General features: G+C 33.4%; 1 protein-coding gene across 1 annotated transcript in view; it reads right to left on the bottom strand.

Moving 5' to 3' along the window:
- WDR97 (WD repeat domain 97) overlaps positions 1-18,254 on the bottom strand; it is a 225,084-nt gene that overhangs the window by 195,314 nt on the left and 11,516 nt on the right. Inside the window, exons 2-3 of the mRNA XM_053708904.1 lie at positions 15,382-15,514; positions 14,561-14,685 (exon numbers count right to left, since the gene is read on the bottom strand). Coding sequence (XP_053564879.1) covers positions 14,561-14,685; positions 15,382-15,514 — 258 coding nt within the window. The remainder of the gene's footprint in view (positions 1-14,560; positions 14,686-15,381; positions 15,515-18,254) is intronic.

Raw genomic sequence — 18,254 nt, 5'->3', positions numbered from 1 at the left:
AGTGATGGGTGACGGCCAATGCGACAGTCCGGGTTTTTCAGCCAAGTACTGTACGTATACTTTAATGGAGGATACTACCCGAAAATAATCGATTTCAACATCATACAGGTGTCCGAAACAACGTCATCCGGTTGCAATGGAAGCAAAAGCATTCGAAGAAGTGTAACCAATGTTATCGCACAAGGTCTAGAAGTAAAGACAATTGCCACTGACCGTCACGTTCTCAATTCGAAAAATCATGAGAGAAGACTACAAAGAAATCCGTCACCAATTTGATTTGTGGCATTATAACAAAAGTCTGAAAAAAAATTTGTTTTCTTTAGCAAAAACAAGAGAAAACAAATCACTACAACATTGGGTTCCTCTAATTTCCAACCATCTCTGGTATAGTGCTGCATACTGCAAAGGGGACAAAAATAATATTAAGTGAACTTGGCGGTCTGTATTACATCATGTTCTAAATGTTCACCTCTTGGGACAATGAAACCCGTTGTTAAGAAATGTCTTCACAAGGAACTTACACCGGAAGAAATTGCAGAGCGTCCATGGCTTGACAAAAAATCTATGGCATATGCAGAACTGTGTAAATTCATTAAGGACCCACTCATTGAAAAAGATCTTGTTTACCTGAAGGACTACTGTCATACTGGAGAGATAGAAGTATTTCACAGTATGGTCCTGAAATATCGTCCCAAGAGGTGCATTTTTCAATGGATGGGATGAATGCTAGAACACAGTTGGCAGTCATGTCACATAACGCAAATGTGGATCGTCCTCAAGCTGTTGTTAAAAGACCAACAAGAGCAAGTCGGAAAAAGGAGAAGAAAGATTCAAACCCTTTTACTCAAAAATGAGAAGCAGTGGCACGTTAAAGCGGTGTATGAAAATACAAACAATGATTTAATTCAGCCCAATCATGTTTGACATTTTACAGATAGTCAATGGCGAATTGAAATATGACTTTCATTCACAAGTTGCACGTTTACCCACCGAATATAGCACATGTGCAAAGACCGACAACATCGCAATTAATTGATTCACATCGTTCTCGACTATCAAGAAAAGGCTTTTCAAGAGGAAATGATAATTAATGTTCTAGTTCAAATATCCTTTTTTTTTTAACTTTGGGGTTTAATAAATGATAACATACTATATACCTTTAAATTTTTTAGTTTTCAAAAATTTAATTTTTTGTTATATTTTATCACCAAAAATTATTTCAAAGTTTTAATTTCTATTTTGTTGTGTATATTTACTGTGTTTATTAAAAATAAATATTTTATTTTTTTGTTGTAATGTGAATAAACAAAAATTTTTAAACAATTATTGTTTTTATTATCAATTTGTAAAAATTTTTTAAACTTTTTAATTATCCTTTTTATGTCGATATATTAGGATCTTAATTTTAAATGATAAATGTAAATCTCATCATCCAGCACATTTTATGTTCATCAACATTGTCTCTCAATTTAATTATTTAAAAAAAAAAAAAAAATAGCATCATCTATATTATTAAAAAAATGTCACTGCTACTTACCATAAAATGTAATTAAAAAAAAATTGAAGTTTATATTCGAAAAATCATTTTTATAATATTTATAAATTAATCAGTTTATTTTATTTTTATTATAAGAGTGTTAGTAAATATTTATTTTCAGTGTGCCTTTATAAATATTATTTTAAAGTGATTATTAAAATTAAAAAAATTAAAAAAAGAAGTAGTACGATCATTAATAATTCAAAAAATAAATATTATTTAAATAATAGAATTCTTTATTGAGAATATAACAATTTTAAAATTTTTTAAAAAATTATTAAATATGAAAATGTACCCACAACTTAAATAGTATAATTAGATAAAAACCAAAAAAATAAAACATAAATATAAAAACTATTTACACTTAACTAAATAAACAGCATATTAAATTATTCTAAAAATTTCTAAATGTTTAATTATATTAACAAACAAAATATTATATAATATAATAAATAAAAATAACTGAAACATTTTATTAATAACATTAGTCAATAAACATTTCTTCGCAGGACATCAAATTCAACCCCTATAAAATCCCATGTAGATTCTATCTGGTGCTGGAAATTGTGACGTATGGTATTTACTACGCAGGAAGGTATGGGTCTGCGATTGAAAGGGCCAAGATATCCATGAATCCCATAATGTAAATTGCCGGTATGCAATTTTCCTGTAGTCCCTTAAAAAAAATTTAAAAAATTATTTAATATAAAAAAAAATAATCAACTCAATTTTTAAAATAATATTATTTATTAAATTTGAAATAAATATAATTTAAAATAAACTAATTAACATAAAACAAAATTTTATTAAAGATAATTTAATAAATTACATTAAATTTTTTAATATTAAAGTTAAATCTTAAGATCAAATAAATTTAAAAAATAATTTGAAATTAATTTTGTTAAAAAAAAAAAATATATTAATTAACATTATTTTATCTAAAAAAACATAATTTATGCTTACCTGATAAATTCCTTTCTTCTGTAGTGTGATCAGTCCACGGGTCATCATTACTTCTGGGATATTACTCCTCCCCAACAGGAAGTGCAAGAGGATTCACCCAGCAGAGCTGCATATAGCTCCTCCCCTCTACGTCACTCCCAGTCATTCGACCAAGGACCAACGAGAAAGGAAAAGCCAAGGGTGAAGTGGTGACTGGAGTAATAAATTAAAAAATATTTACCTGCCTTAAAAACAGGGCGGGCCGTGGACTGATCACACTACAGAAGAAAGGAATTTATCAGGTAAGCATAAATTATGTTTTCTTCTGTTAAGTGTGATCAGTCCACGGGTCATCATTACTTCTGGGATACCAATACCAAAGCAAAAGTACACGGATGACGGGAGGATAGGCAGGCTCTTAATACAGAAGGAACCACTGCCTGAAGAACCTTTCTCCCAAAAATAGCCTCCGATGAAGCAAAAGTGTCAATTTGTAAAATTTGGAAAAAGTATGAAGCGAAGACCAAGTTGCACGCCTTGCAAATCTGCTCAACAGAGGCCTCATTCTTGAAGGCCCAAGTGGAAGCCACAGCTCTAGTAGAATGAGCTGTAATTCTTTCAGGAGGCTGCTGTCCAGCAGTCTCATAAGCTAAACGAATTATGCTACGAAGCCAAAAAGAAAGAGAGGTAGCAGAAGCTTTATGACCTCTCCTCTGCCCAGAGTAAACGACAACAGAGAAGACGTTTGCCTGAATCCTTAGTTGCCTGTAAGTAAAATTTTAGAGCACGGACTACATCCAGGTTGTGCAGTAGACGTTCTTCTTCGAAGAAGGATTTGGGCACAAAGAAGGAACAACAATCTCTAGATAGATAATTCCTGTTAGTAACTACCTTAGGTAAGAACCCAGGTTTAGTACGCAGAACTACATTATCCGAATGAAAAATCAAATAAGGAGAATCACAATGTAAGGCTGATAATTCAGAGACTCTTCGAGCCGAGGATAATAGCCATTAAAAATAGAACTTTCAAGATAACAACTTTATATCAATGGAATGAAGGGTTCAAACGGAACGCCCTGTAAAACATTAAGAAACCAGGTTTAAACTCCATGGTGGAGCAACAGTTTTAAACACAGGCTTTATTCCTGGCCAAAGCCTGACAAAAAGCCTGGACGTCAGGAACTTCTGACAGACGTTTGTGTAACAGAATGGACAGAGCTGAGATCTGTCCCCTTTAATGACTAGCAGATAAACCCTTTTCTAAACCTTCTTGTAGAAAAGACAATATCCTAGGAATCCTAACCTTACTCCAAGAGTAACCTTTGGATTCACACCAATATAGGTATTTACGCCATATCTTATGGTAAATCTTTCTGGTAACAGGTTTCCTAGCCTGTATTAAGGTATCAATAACTGACCTCAGAAAACCCAACGTCTAGATAAAATCAAGCGTTCAATTTCCAAGCAGTCAGCTTCAGAGAAGTTAGATTTTGATGTTTGAAGGGACCCTGTATCAGAAGGTCCTGTTTCAGAGGTAGAGACCAAGGTGGACAGGATGACATGTCCACCAGGTCTGGCATACCAAGTCCTGCGTGGCCACGCAGTGCTACTTAGAATCACTGATGCCCTCTCTTGTTTGATTCTGGCAATCAATCGAGGAAGCATCGGGAAGGGTGGAAACACGTAAGCCATCCTGAAGTCCCAAGGTGCTGTCGGGCATCTATCAGGTCTGCTCCTGGATCCCTGGATCTGGACCCGTAACGAGGAAGCTTGGCATTCTGTCGAGACGCCATGAGATCTATCTCTGGTTTGCCCCAACGTCGAAGTATTTGGGCAAAGACCTCGGATGGAGTTTCCCACTCCCCCCCGGATGAAAAGTCTGACGACTTAAGAAATCCGCCTCCCAGTTCTCCACTCCGGGATGTGGATTGCTGACAGGTGGCAAGAGTGAGACTCTGCCCAGCGAATATCTTTGATACTTCCATCATAGCTAGGGAGCTTCTTGTCCTCCCTGATGGTTGATGTAAGCTACAGTCGTGATGTTGTCCAACTGAAACCTGATGAACCCCCGAGTTGTCAACTGGGGCCAAGCAGGAGGGCATTGAGAACTGCTCTCAATTCCAGAATGTTTATTGGCAGGAGACTCTCCTCCTGACTCCATTGTCCCTGAGCCTTCAGAGAATTCCAGACGCACCCCAACCTAGAAGGCTGGCGTCTGTTGTTACAATTGTCCAGTCTGGTCTGCTGAATGGCATCCCCCTGGACAGATGTGGCAGAGAAAGCACCATAGAAGAGAATTTCTGGTCTCTTGATTCCAGATTCAGAGAAGGGGATAAGTCTGAGTAATCCCCATTCCACTGACTTAGCATGCACAGTTGCAGTGGTCTGAGGTGTAAGCGTGCAAAGGGTACTATGTCCATTGCCGCTACCATTAAGCCGATTACCCTCCATGCATTGAGCCACTGACGGGTGTTGAATGGAATGAAGGGTGCGGCAAGCACTTTGAAGTCTTGTTAGCCTGTCCTCTGTCAGTAAAATCTTCATTTCTACAGAAATCTATAAGAGTCCCCAGGAAGGGAACTCTTGTGAGTGGAACGAAGTGAACTTTTCTTTTCGTTCACACTTCCATCCATGTGACCTTAGAAATGCCAGTACTAACTCTGTACTGAGACTTGGCAGTTTGAAAGCTTGAAGCTTGTATCAGAATGTCGTTCTAGGTATGGAGCTACCGAGATTCCCCGCGGTCTTAGTACCCGCCAGAAGAGTACCCAAAACCTTTGTGAAGATTCTTGGAGCTGTAGCCAATCCGAATGGAAGAGCCACAAACTGGTAATGCCTGTCTAGGAAGGCAAACCTTAGGTACCGGTAATGATCTTTGTTGAATCGGTATGTGAAGGTAAGCATCTTTTAAATCTACAGTGGTCATGTACTGACCCTCTTGGATCATAGGTAAAATTGTCCGAATAGTCTCCATCTTGACGATGGAACTCTTAGGAATTTGTTTAGGATCTTTAAGTCCAGGATTGGTCTGAAAGTTCCCTCTTTTTTGGGAACCACAAACAGATTTGAGTAAAACCCCTGTCCCTGTTCCGATCGTGGAACTGGATGGATTACTCCCATTAACAAGAGCTCTTGTACGCAGCGTAGAAACGCCTCTTTCTTTGTCTGGATTGTTGACAACCTTGACAGATGAAAATCTCTCTCTTGGAGGAGAGTATTTGAAGTCCAGAAGGTATCCCCTGAGATATTATCTCTAGCGCCCAGGGATCTGGACATCTCTTGCCCAAGCCTGGGCGAAGAGAGGAAAGTCTGCCCCCACTAGATCCGATCCCGGATCGGGGGCCCTCAATTCATGCTGTTTTAGGGGCAGCAGCAGGTTTCCTGGTCTGCTTGCCCTTGTTCCAGGACTGGTTAGGTTTCCAGCCTTGTCTGTAGCGAGCAACAGCTCCTTCCTGTTTTGGTGCAGAGGAAATTGACTGCTGCTCCTGCTTTGAAATTACGAAGGAACGAAAATTAGACTGTCTAGCCTTAGCTTTGGCTTTGTCCTGAGGTAGGGCATGGCCTTTACCTCCTGTAATGTCAGCGATAATCTCTTTCAACCGGGCCCGAATAAGGTCTGCCCTTTGAAAGGTATATTAAGCAATTTAGACTTAGAAGTAACATCAGCTGACCAGGATTTTAGCCACAGCGCCCTGCGTGCCTGAATGTGTGAATCCTGAATTCTTCGCCGTAAGTTTAGTAAGATGTACTACGGCCTCCGAAATGAATGAATTAGCTAGTTTAAGGACTCTAAGCCTGTCCGTAATGTCGTCCAGAGTAGCTGAACTAATGTTCTCTTCCAGAGACTCAATCCAGAATGCCGCTGCAGCCGTGATCGGCGCAATGCATGCAAGGGGTTGCAATATAAAACCTTGTTGAACAAACATTTTCTTAAGTTAACCCTCTAATTTTTTATCCATTGGATCTGAAAAAGCACAAGCATCCTCCACCGGGATAGTGGTACGCTTAGCTAAAGTAGAAACTGCTCCCTCCACCTTAGGGACCGTTTGCCCATAAGTCCCGTGTGGTGGCGTCTATTGGAAACATTTTTCTAAATATCGGAGGGGGTGAGAACCGGCACACCGGGTCTATCCCACTCCTTAGTAACAATTTCAGTAAGTCTCTTAGGTATAGGAAAAACCTCAGTACTCGCCGGTACCGCAAAATATTTATCCAACCTACACATTTTCTCTGGTATTGCAACTGTGTTACAATCATTCAGAGCCGCTAAACACCTCCCCTAGTAATACACGGAGGTTTTCCAGTTTAATTTAAAATTTGAGATATCTGAATCCAGTCTGTTTGGATCAGAACCGTCACCCACAGAATGAAGTTCTCCGTCCTCATGTTCTGCCACCTGTGACGCAGTGTCTGACATGGCCCTAATATTATCAGCGCACTCTGTTCTCACCCCAGAGTGATCACGCTTACCTCTTAGTTCTGGTAATTTAGCCAAAACTTCAGTCATAACAGTAGCCATATCCTGTAATGTGATTTGTAATGGCCGCCCAGATGTACTCGGCGCTACAATATCACGCACCTCCCGAGCGGGAGATGCAGGTACTGACACGTGAGGCGAGTTAGTCGGCATAACTCTCCCCTCGTTGTTTGGTGAAATTTGTTCAATTTGTACAGATTGACTTTTATTTAAAGTAGCCATCAATACAGTTAGTACATAAATTTCTATTGGGCTCCACTTTGGCATTGCAACAAATGACACAGGTATCTTCCTCTGAATCAGACATGTTTAACACACTAGCAAATAAACTTGCAACTTGGAATACAATTCAATTAGATAATATTAAAAACGTACTGTGCCTTTAAGAAGCACAGAAGATCTATGACAGTTGAAAATTAATAAATTGAAACAGTTATAGCCTCAATCCTTATAAACAACACAACTTTAGCAAAGGTTTAATCCCATTAGCAAAGATAACAAATTCTGAAAGCAGGAAACAAATTACAGAATAAACGTTTTTTGTCTCAGTCAACTATAATTCTCACAGCTCTGCTGAGAGAAATTACCTCCCTCAAAATAAGTTTTGAAGACCCCTGAGCTCTGTAGAGATGAACCGGATCATGCAGGAAATACAATGAGCTGCTGACTGAAATATCTGATGCGTAGCAAAAGCGCCAAAAAACGGCCCCTCCCCCTCACACACAGCAGTGAGAGAGAACAGAAACTGTCAGAAAAAAGATTAAGCAACTGCCAAGTGGAAAAATAGTGCCCAAAACATTTATTCACTCAGTACCTCAGCAAATGAAAACGATTTTACATTCCAGCAAAAACGTTAAACATAATTTCTAGTTATTAAACAGCTTTATGTACTTCTTACAGTGTAATTCTAGTGAAGTACCATTCCCCAGAATACTGAAGTGTAAAGTATACATACATGACATTATATCGGTATGGCAGGATTTTCTCATCAATTCCATTGTCAGAAAATAAAAGCTGCCACATACCTCTATGCAGATTCATCTGCCCGCTGTCCCCTGATCTGAAGTTTACCTCTCCTCAGATGGCCGAGAAACAGCAATATGATCTTAACTACTCCGGCTAAAATCATAGCAAAAACTCTGGTAGATTCTTCTTCAAACTCTGCCAGAGAGGTAATAACACACTCCGGTGCTATTTTAAAATAACAAACTTTTGATTGAAGATATAAAACTAAGTATAATCACCATAGTCCTCTCACACATCCTATCTAGTCGTTGGGTGCAAGAGAATGACTGGGAGTGACGTAGAGGGGAGGAGCTATATGCAGCTCTGCTGGGTGAATCCTCTTGCACTTCCTGTTGGGGAGGAGTAATATCCCAGAAGTAATGATGACCCGTGGACTGATCACACTTAACAGAAGAAATAATATTACATTTCAATTTAATATATTTGTAAAATATAAATAAAATAAATAATCAAAATTAAAATATTTCAAAGTCATATATTTTTATATAATAATGTATATTTTTTAGATGAATTGAACATCATTGAAATTAGAAAATCATTTAATAATCGTGGTCTTCAGAATATATTTAAAAAAAAATTTTTTTTATCAATTATTGTATTAAAAATTCAAAAATTAATGAAATTTAAAAAATTACATGTTATTTTTAAATAAGGATATGTTTATAAATATTGTGATTATACTTATTGAAATTATGAAAATAATTTTAGATTTATAATTAAAAAATTTAAAATTATTATTAGATTTATTAGAAAAAATAAAAAACTATTAGAAAAAAATTAAATAATTAAAAATTATTGATTACAAATAAGTAAATATTATATATAAAGATATTTTAAATATAATTTTACCAACAAAATTTACAAATTTATCGATAATAATCAAAAAAAAATAATTTAATTTTAATTATTAAAAAAAAAATAAAAAAAAAAAGAACTAACCTCTCTTGCAGATCTTGGACGCGTCTCTGACGTGTCCTGCGATCAGCAGCCCGGTAACGGTGAAGATCGATCAAAAATTGACGATCTTTAAGTCTGTTAAAATATTCGTCTTCGGAAATGCAATTTAAATCCTCTGAAATCCGAGTTGCAATGTTCTCTATTTCCTTACAACATCTTGACTCTAAAGCAGTGGGCATAATGTTACAATTTCCACATTGACACCAATTAGTGTTTCCAATTCTATCCGATGTATCAGATGAACTGCTATCTGAAGTTGATGGTGATGGTGAAAATTGTGCTGGAACCACTATTGGATCCCATAGATGTAAAAGATTGGGATCCATTGGAAGTGCTCTATTATTCCTTTCATTATCATATTCTTCTCTCTATATAAAAAAAAATAAAAAAATTTAGTAAATTATAAATTTATATATTTTAATTGAAAAATACAACACTAAAAATCAGTTAAATAAAAAATATATATATATATTACCATTCTTTTTCTTCTCTCCAATATCTCTATATTTTGAGAATCATCTGATCCACTGGCCATCGCTTTTCTTTTTATTCTGTAAAATTTTATTATAAATAAACCTTGTTAGATAAATAGATTAAATATTTAAGTTATATATTTTTGAAAATGTAAATGGATTATATGACATATATTACATATTCAATATTTATAATATATATACTCTAAAACAATGTTTGACATTCTCTGTGACGTGGCCAACTAGTGTGCATTTATAGATCATCAGTTGTGCCACGTCAGACTGACTACTGTGATTGGGTCTACATATTTAAAATATATTAATATTTGAAGGTAGATGAAAGGATAAGCAGGCATCTTTTACAACCATGCATTTGACATTAATTCATAGACAATTATTATGATTTTTTGATAATGAATGTCAATATGACATGTATAATTTTTTGGAAGTATGGCACGAGAGCACAGTACAGTGAGTCTTATTATAAATATATATTTAAATTTATTTGTATATAAAATAAATTTTTAAAATTTTTAAGATTATTTAACAATAATGTATGGAGTTGTTACACATTTTTTTTAATGAAATTTCTCATACGTGAATAAATAAAGGTTTGCAATCACTGATGTAAACAATATATGTCTATTGAAGTTACAGATATATAATTTATTTAAAGAGAGAAAAAAATAAAAAAAAATTACAATGTGTATGATAAAACACAAAACCTGTAATTATAATAAAATTAATAATTTAATTATTATTTTAATTGTTGATATTGTTGATGAATGTTATGCTAGCTGATTTCTATATAGGCTATGTGTGTAATTTAATTTTCTATCAATGTAAATATATTTTGTCTGTATATACGTACAATAATTTGTTTGGTACGTACAGTATGGATCTATGTATGTACACAAAATATTTAAATTGTTAAAATCTTTTTATATGGATAAACCTATATTTAGTTGGTTTATATTTATTTACATTATTTATGTATATACATTTTCTAGTGCAAATATATGTAAGTAAATGATTTATATATGTATGTTGTATTTACAATATTTTACTTAGTTCGGTTTATATGTAAATTATTGATTTTAGTATTTAAATTAAATCGTTATGTATGTATATATCAGATTTTTGTATATATATATAAGTATGTAAAGTATGTATATATTTATGAATCGATATCCTTTTTGGTATGATAGCATGTGTATATGTACAGTTTATATGTTAGTATATACAGTATATATGTATTTTTGATTATACAAAATATATTTATGTATTTATATATATATGTGCAATACATTGTTATGTAATTACATTTTTTATGTATTTATAAATCATTATTAAATACAAAATATATGTTATTTCACTATATATTTTTGTCTTTACAGTATGTATTTATTTATAGCTTTATTCAAAATAGCTATTTTGGTATGTATGTACAGTTAATATATATATGTATATGTTATTACAAAAATCTATTTGAACAAATTTTTTTTTTAATACGATATATTCTATATATGGTCCTTAGTATATGTGTAATTTTGAAAAGTATATATGTATGCAAATAATACATTTTTATTTAAATGTAGATATCTAATTTCAGTCGATATGTATCTATGTCAATTAGATTATTAATGTATTTAAAAAATTTACTTTGATATGTATGTATCCGAATAATATATCTATTTATTATGTATATATATATATATATATATTGTTGATATTTCTTTATGTATGCGTGTATGTACAATATTTATTTTGATAATTATAGTTTACATGTATGAAAATTCATTATATTGATATTTAATTTTTAAAATTCGGTTGGGATGTATGATATAAATATATAAAATAGATTTTTATGTATCTAATTTATATTTAATGTTTTAAAAATAAACATATAAACTATATACAATATATATATATTGTGATGTAAAGTATTTATAGACGTATGTGAACATGATGTTGATGTTTAAAATATCTACTTAAATGTTATATGTTTGTAGTTTTGAATGTCTGTTTTATAATGATTTTTTTATGTTTTATCGTTATGTAATTAAATTATTTATTTAGGTACTTTAGATAATAATTGGTGTGCATTCAAAATGTATGTATGTACTTTATATATAGATATATGTATGCTAAATGAATTACAATTTATGCATGTACAGTAGGTATATGTATATCATGAAAATAAATGAGTATATATTTATAAAAATTATTGATTTATGTTAAGTTGGTCTGTATGTATGCATGTATGTCCATTCTGTAAGTATGTATGCATGTGTGTACAATATAAATATATGCATGTCAATTAATTAATTAGTTAATGTATGTCAATTTTATATCTCTAAATATGTAATGTATTTATGAATGTATGTTCAGACATGTAACTATGTATGTAGAGTTGTTATGCATGAATTTATGTGTCATATGTATTTATATGGATAATGTGTGTCTATATCATGTATATATATACAATAGATGTGTATTTATAAATCCATTTTTGGACAATATGTATGTATTTATGTTCTGTGTGATTGTATGTATGTCTATACTTTAGATATGTATTTAAATATATAAAATGAGTAGATATTGATATATTGATGTAGAATGTGTATATGATTTCATAAAGTTTTTATTTATCGATTAACATTAAAAACGTATGTAAAGTAGATATGTAATTCTAATCATTATTACTGTAAAATAGGTATGCATGTTGTCCTGAATGTACATTTTTAAAATCTGTATGTATAATAGTTATGTATGTATATATGATATTTATGTGTGCATGTATGTACATTTGGTATATATGAAACCGAAGTATGTACTAATGTGTAATCTGTAAAAAAAATGTAACGCTCCAAATGTATGATTTGATGTTTATTAGTTATGAATGTAGAGTAATTAAGTTTTTATTTTCTAAAATGTTTGTATTGATGCATGTATTCAGGATCGATGATTATTTAGTGACGATTTATTATATCTTTATCGTTGCGTATGTGGACTGCTATGAATGCATCTGAAAATGTGTGCAATTATAATAGATAAATAGTAAATTTGTGGTATTATGAGCACATCTTACTGAATACCGTTGAATACACTTTTGCGCTTAAAAAAAAAATAATTCATAAGTGCTGATTGATGGAGAATGTTATAAAAAAAAAGTGAATGTCTAATCTTTAGAATATAATTCATAAATGCACAGTTGTAATAGCAATGGTATCTATTTTTTATTAGAATGTATTCGCATATAATTATTTTAGACTTTGTATAATCATATACATAGTTGTCACATTGAGATGTTTGAATTAAAACATAAATCGATTTAACTATATTCATTATTTAATTATTCATTTTTAATTAAAAAGAAATAATAATAAATAGCGTTCAATATAAAAGCAAATAAATACAGATTTTACCTGTACAATGATGTCTCCTGCAACACACGAACTCAATGCAGCAAGCTTGTAACGGAATAAATACAAAAATTACAAACAATAGCTTGCTTATCAAGTTAGTGGGTTGAGAAGAGACATGCAGAAAACACCCATAAATTAGAGACAGAGATAAGAATTTATAAGTCATTTAACTTTCTTTGTTCGTAAAACAGACTTAGCCGCAATTGAATCAAATACCGATGTCATGGATATACTTTTTGTAATGCGCATGCGTTATGCCAGTAGATCACGTAATGGCGTTTGGAATCAGATGTTCAATATGCGCATGCGATAAGTTGCTAAATGATTTGCGCATGCGCGCAATGACGATCGATTTGGATAATTATATGCACGATAGAGCACTGCGATTGGACAAAGTCTATTCTAATTTCGTCACTGAAAAAGGGGGTTTGGCAGCGGTGACGCGATTGCAAGGATTTTATATATCGTTTTCTAAGGCAAGAAATACTCGTTTGAGATTGCAATAAGGTAATTTTTACTTGATAAGTTGTTGACAATAGATTTTAGGGTGTTAATTGGAGTAAAAAAAACAACGTTTTGGAATCCTTTAATCCTAACTGTGACAACCAGGGTTATCCAACCCTGCGCTAGTCACTTGTTTGGCACAAAAAGGGTTACCAGACCCCTTCTACTGTCACTAATATATCACAATCTAGCCACACCAGGCCAGCTTGTAATTTAGTTCAGTGGGTGTAAGGGTTAACAACACTCTCCAGTCTGTACTAGACGTAAAAGAAATGCCCAAAACTCCCCTTCAAAGCCACCCACACCAAACTAACTATAATATCCAGCTCAAAAACTGCCACAACTTATGATTTATTAAAGGGAAAATCCTAAGGAAAAACCCAGACTTACACATTAACTCTGAATACAATTTAGCAGAAAATAACCTAAATTATACAGTTCTAATATTCCAGTCTCTTTCAGTAACGTGGTTCAATTATTAGACAGAGGCCAAAACTTAATAAAGGAATTATTTATTATGCCAAAAATTATTATGCACAATGCATTATTAATAAAAAATTGTTACAAATAAAGTTACACACAAGCAGTTTTTCAAAATAAAAAGAAGAAAATTAGAAACCTTACACTGTACTAGTCTTTGGAATCTGTTACCAGAGAGATGGCATGAAGCAATTGGGTCCTTACTCTGTGTGGTCACAGCCTCCTGAGGCACTGTTTTCTATCATGCCCACTGCTGACAGTCTGAGCCATAAAGCTCTATCCTGTGTATACTACAAAAGCATTTATGAGGCTCTTGGCACTTCAAAGAAACACAAACAAGCACAGGACACAATTCTTTTTGAAAAGCAAATAACTGTTTTTAGTTCACAAACTAAACAGAATTAACCCCTTAGCAGCTAAATCCTGAGGTATTCGTGACACTAACATTTGGGTTTTGGATTCCAAAATCTTGTGATTAATAATGAAGATAACAATTTTGTGTTGTCGTTGGGGAGGTAAAAGTTTTGAGCTTTAGGGGTATTAAGGGCAGAAGAATGCTAGGATTGTGATCACTATAAAAACACACTGACAATACCGACCTAGGTTTAGAAAAAGTTATCTGCCAAAAACAAGTGCCAAATTTGTATAAAGACTATAGTGTTTATATGATAATAGATGAACGAGGTCTGGGGAAGGCAACAACTAGGAGAAAATAATGATATCAGATTCTTCTTACCTGCTGTAAGCTGAGTGAGGTTCTGTGAGGCGTCTCTTATCGTGACTGGAGAGAGATAATAGAACGTCCTCGGTTACAGCAATATGAGGCTGGGTATCCACAACAGAGGGTTCCAGGCACATTATCTGAGACACAAAAGAACAGAGATGGGCAAAGAAGCCAATGGGAAGAGATGCAAAATACAGAGTTACAGAAGCTGGGAAATATAAGTGTAGTATGGTAGTATGGAAAGATGGTAAATGAGAGAATTAGAAAGAAAGAAAAATAAGCATGACATTTTTATCTTACATTTATTATATAAACCACAGATCTTCTCGTTACCTCCTCACATTCCCATCTGCAGGACTTCTCCATGATGGTCCCAATCTTGTGGAACTCTCTGCCTTACTTACACAAGACCCTCCCGTAGTTTTTATTGAAGTTTCAAGCATTCCTTAAAGGCTCTTCTGTTCCGGGTACAAACATTCTATGCTAACCTCTCTTATCCCATTTCCTCTCCTTCTTTTGTCAGTACCTTGTACCCTTTAAGCACATAGCTTAGAAGCCCATCTTTTCTGTAGACCCTTATCTTTTAAAAGTGATTTACAACAGTTGGAAACTCTTGGCAGGGCAGTCTACCCATCTCTACCCATCACTCACTGCATGCACTCATCTGGTGCATAATCTGCCTCTTAAATGTAACTTTTGTATATAATGCCTATGTTTATAGCACTGCAGTATATGTTGGCACTCTAAAAATAAATTATATAATAATATTTATATGGAATGATTTAAGCAGCATGGACTTATAGTATGGGACATACTAACATCACAAATGGTACCTTTAGTTGGTATGGATTTGGCAGCAGTTTGGAGAGGTCAATATGATACACATGACTGTGGATACCCAGCAAAAGTTCCCCTTGATCGCTTCTGAAGGCCAGGCTCTCAGGCTCTGAGCTTAGACATAACGTTCTGCATCACAGAAACAAAAACATGAGCAGAAAAAATTCTACAGGGTGACAATCACATGGCAAATATAAGGAACTAATACATTACAGAAAACAAATGAAAAATCAATAAAAAAATGGTTTGCTGTAAATGGGAAGGAAGCCCTAAACAAGAATACTAAACATTTTTTTTTTTTGCTGGACATGTAAAAAAAGAGGAATAGAAAGATTATGGGCTATATTAAAAGTGCAGTGCTAAAGTGTGCTATGGTGCGTAAACATCGATCAAGCTCAGTTTATATCACTTCCAAGTCCAAAGTTATTTTATATTGCTTGAGTGATAGACCAGCGCATGCTAACACCTGCATGTCAGATAGCATGGGTGTGCTTAATTTCTTACATAAAAGACTTCTATAGGAGAGTGCAGTAAATTCATGTTGGATAACTCTCGAGCACTAAACCGATTGCAAAAAATATGCTCAAGTAATGGAGTTTTCACTTATGAAATTTAAATATAAAACATTTCACACATATATATATATATATATACACACACAAAAACATATACCCATCTACATTGTAAGTTCCCAAGGGAATAGGGCCCTCAATTCCCCCTGTATTTGTCTATTAATTTTTTTCTTTTATTGTATTGTTTCTCCATTGTACTTTTATTTGTGTACCTATGGGCAGCGCTGCGGAATCTGTTGGTGCTTTACAAATAAAGAATAATAATAATATATATATATATATATATACAATTCCTTCTGGTTCAGCACTCACAACTCCTGTCCGGGGTGCTCAGCAACAAACAAATATTTCAAATAAAGTAGGCACTCTCCGTTTACATTCACAAATTTTTACTGTGCAATAAGTGACGTTTCGGTGAAAACCCTGAAACGTCACTTATTGCACAGTAAAAATTTGTGAATGTAAACGGAGAGTGCCTACTTTATTTGAAATATATATATATATATATATATATATATATAAATACACACACATACATACATATAGACAACCCACACAAACATACATATAAATACACACAAATACATATATACATACACACACATACATATATCTATAAATACACACATACATATATCTATAAATACACACACACATATATATATATATATATATATATATCTATAAATACACACACACATACATATATATATATATATATATATATATATATAAAAACGCACACACACATACATATATATATAAATACACACACACATACATATATATATATATATATAAACGCACTATATAAAAACGCACACACATACAGCTTATGTGCCCCATGTTATATACTATATTCCTTAAAATTTGCCACAAAACAAATCTTTCAGTAATAAACCTTTGTTTTCAAACTATTAAGTTTAAATATAACTTAAATACTTCATTTTCATTTGCTTTGTAAGGCAAAGTAGCAAGTGACAAACATTTGCCCCAGATCAAAGTGCTAAATTATAAAGAGGTATTTTGGATTGTGCTCAAGAGCAACACTCATTTCCCCACTTTTAATATGAGGGCAATAAGCACTATCTGTGCTATCTATTAACGGACTATACAATGTACAAGGTGAGGAGGAGGCGCTATAACAAGCACTAGAAGTCAAAAACGATCGGCTAGATTATGAGTTTTGCGTTATGGCTGAAAAAGCCTCATATCGCTGCTTTTTTACTACCGCTGGTATTACGAGTCTTTTTTGGCCGTAACGCAGCATAACTACCGCAGCTTTCAAAAAGTCCTTTTTCAATGGGACTTCCTTTGCGCCGGTATTACGAGTTTGCCTGTCCGGCCAAAAAGTGAGCGGTACAGCCTATACCGTCAAGATCCATACTGTAAACTGAAAGTCAGTTGTTATGGGTTTTGCGCTACAAAGCTGTAGCATAAAACTCATAACTAAAGTGCTAAAAAGTAAACTAACACCCATAAACTACCTATTAACCCCTAAACCGAGGCCCTCCCGCATCGCAAACACTAAAATAAAATTATTAACCCCTGATCTGCCGCTCCTGACATTGCCGCCACTATAATAAACATATTAACCCCAAAACCGCTGCACTCCTGCATCGCAAACACTAGTTAAATATTATTAACCCCTAATCTGCTGTCCCTAACATCGCCGCAACCTACATTACTGTTATTAACCCCTAATCTGCCGCCCCCAATGTCGCCGCCACTATACTATTAACCCCTAAACCTAACCCTAAGTCTAACCCTAACATCCCCTACTTTAATATAATTAAAATAAATCTAATTAAAAATTCCTATCATTAACTAAATAATTCCTATTTAAAACTAAATACTTACCTATAAAATAAACCCTAAGCTTGCTACAATATAACTAATAGTTATATTGTATCTATCAGGTTTTATTTATATATTACAGGTAAGTTTGTATTTATTATAACTAGGTAGACTAGTTACTAAATAGTTATTAACTATTTACTAACTACCTAGCTAAAATAAATACAAACTTACCTGTAAAATAAAACAACCTGTCTTACACCTAACATTACACTACAATTAAATAAATTACATTAATTAAATACAATTAACTAAATTACAAAAACCCCCACTAAATTATACAACATAAAAAAGAAATTATCAGATATTTAAACTAATTACACCTAATCTAATAGTCCTATCAAAATAAAAAAGCCCCCCAAAAATAAAATAAACCCTAGCCTAAACTAAAGTACCAAAAGCCCTTAAAAGGGCCTTTTGCGGGGCATTGCCCCAAAGAA

This window comes from Bombina bombina, chromosome 4 (genome assembly GCF_027579735.1).
Source record: "Bombina bombina isolate aBomBom1 chromosome 4, aBomBom1.pri, whole genome shotgun sequence".
NCBI classification, from domain to species: Eukaryota; Metazoa; Chordata; class Amphibia; order Anura; family Bombinatoridae; genus Bombina; species Bombina bombina.
Note: the sequence above shows the minus strand (reverse complement) of the source record. Positions and strands in the feature narration are given on the sequence as shown.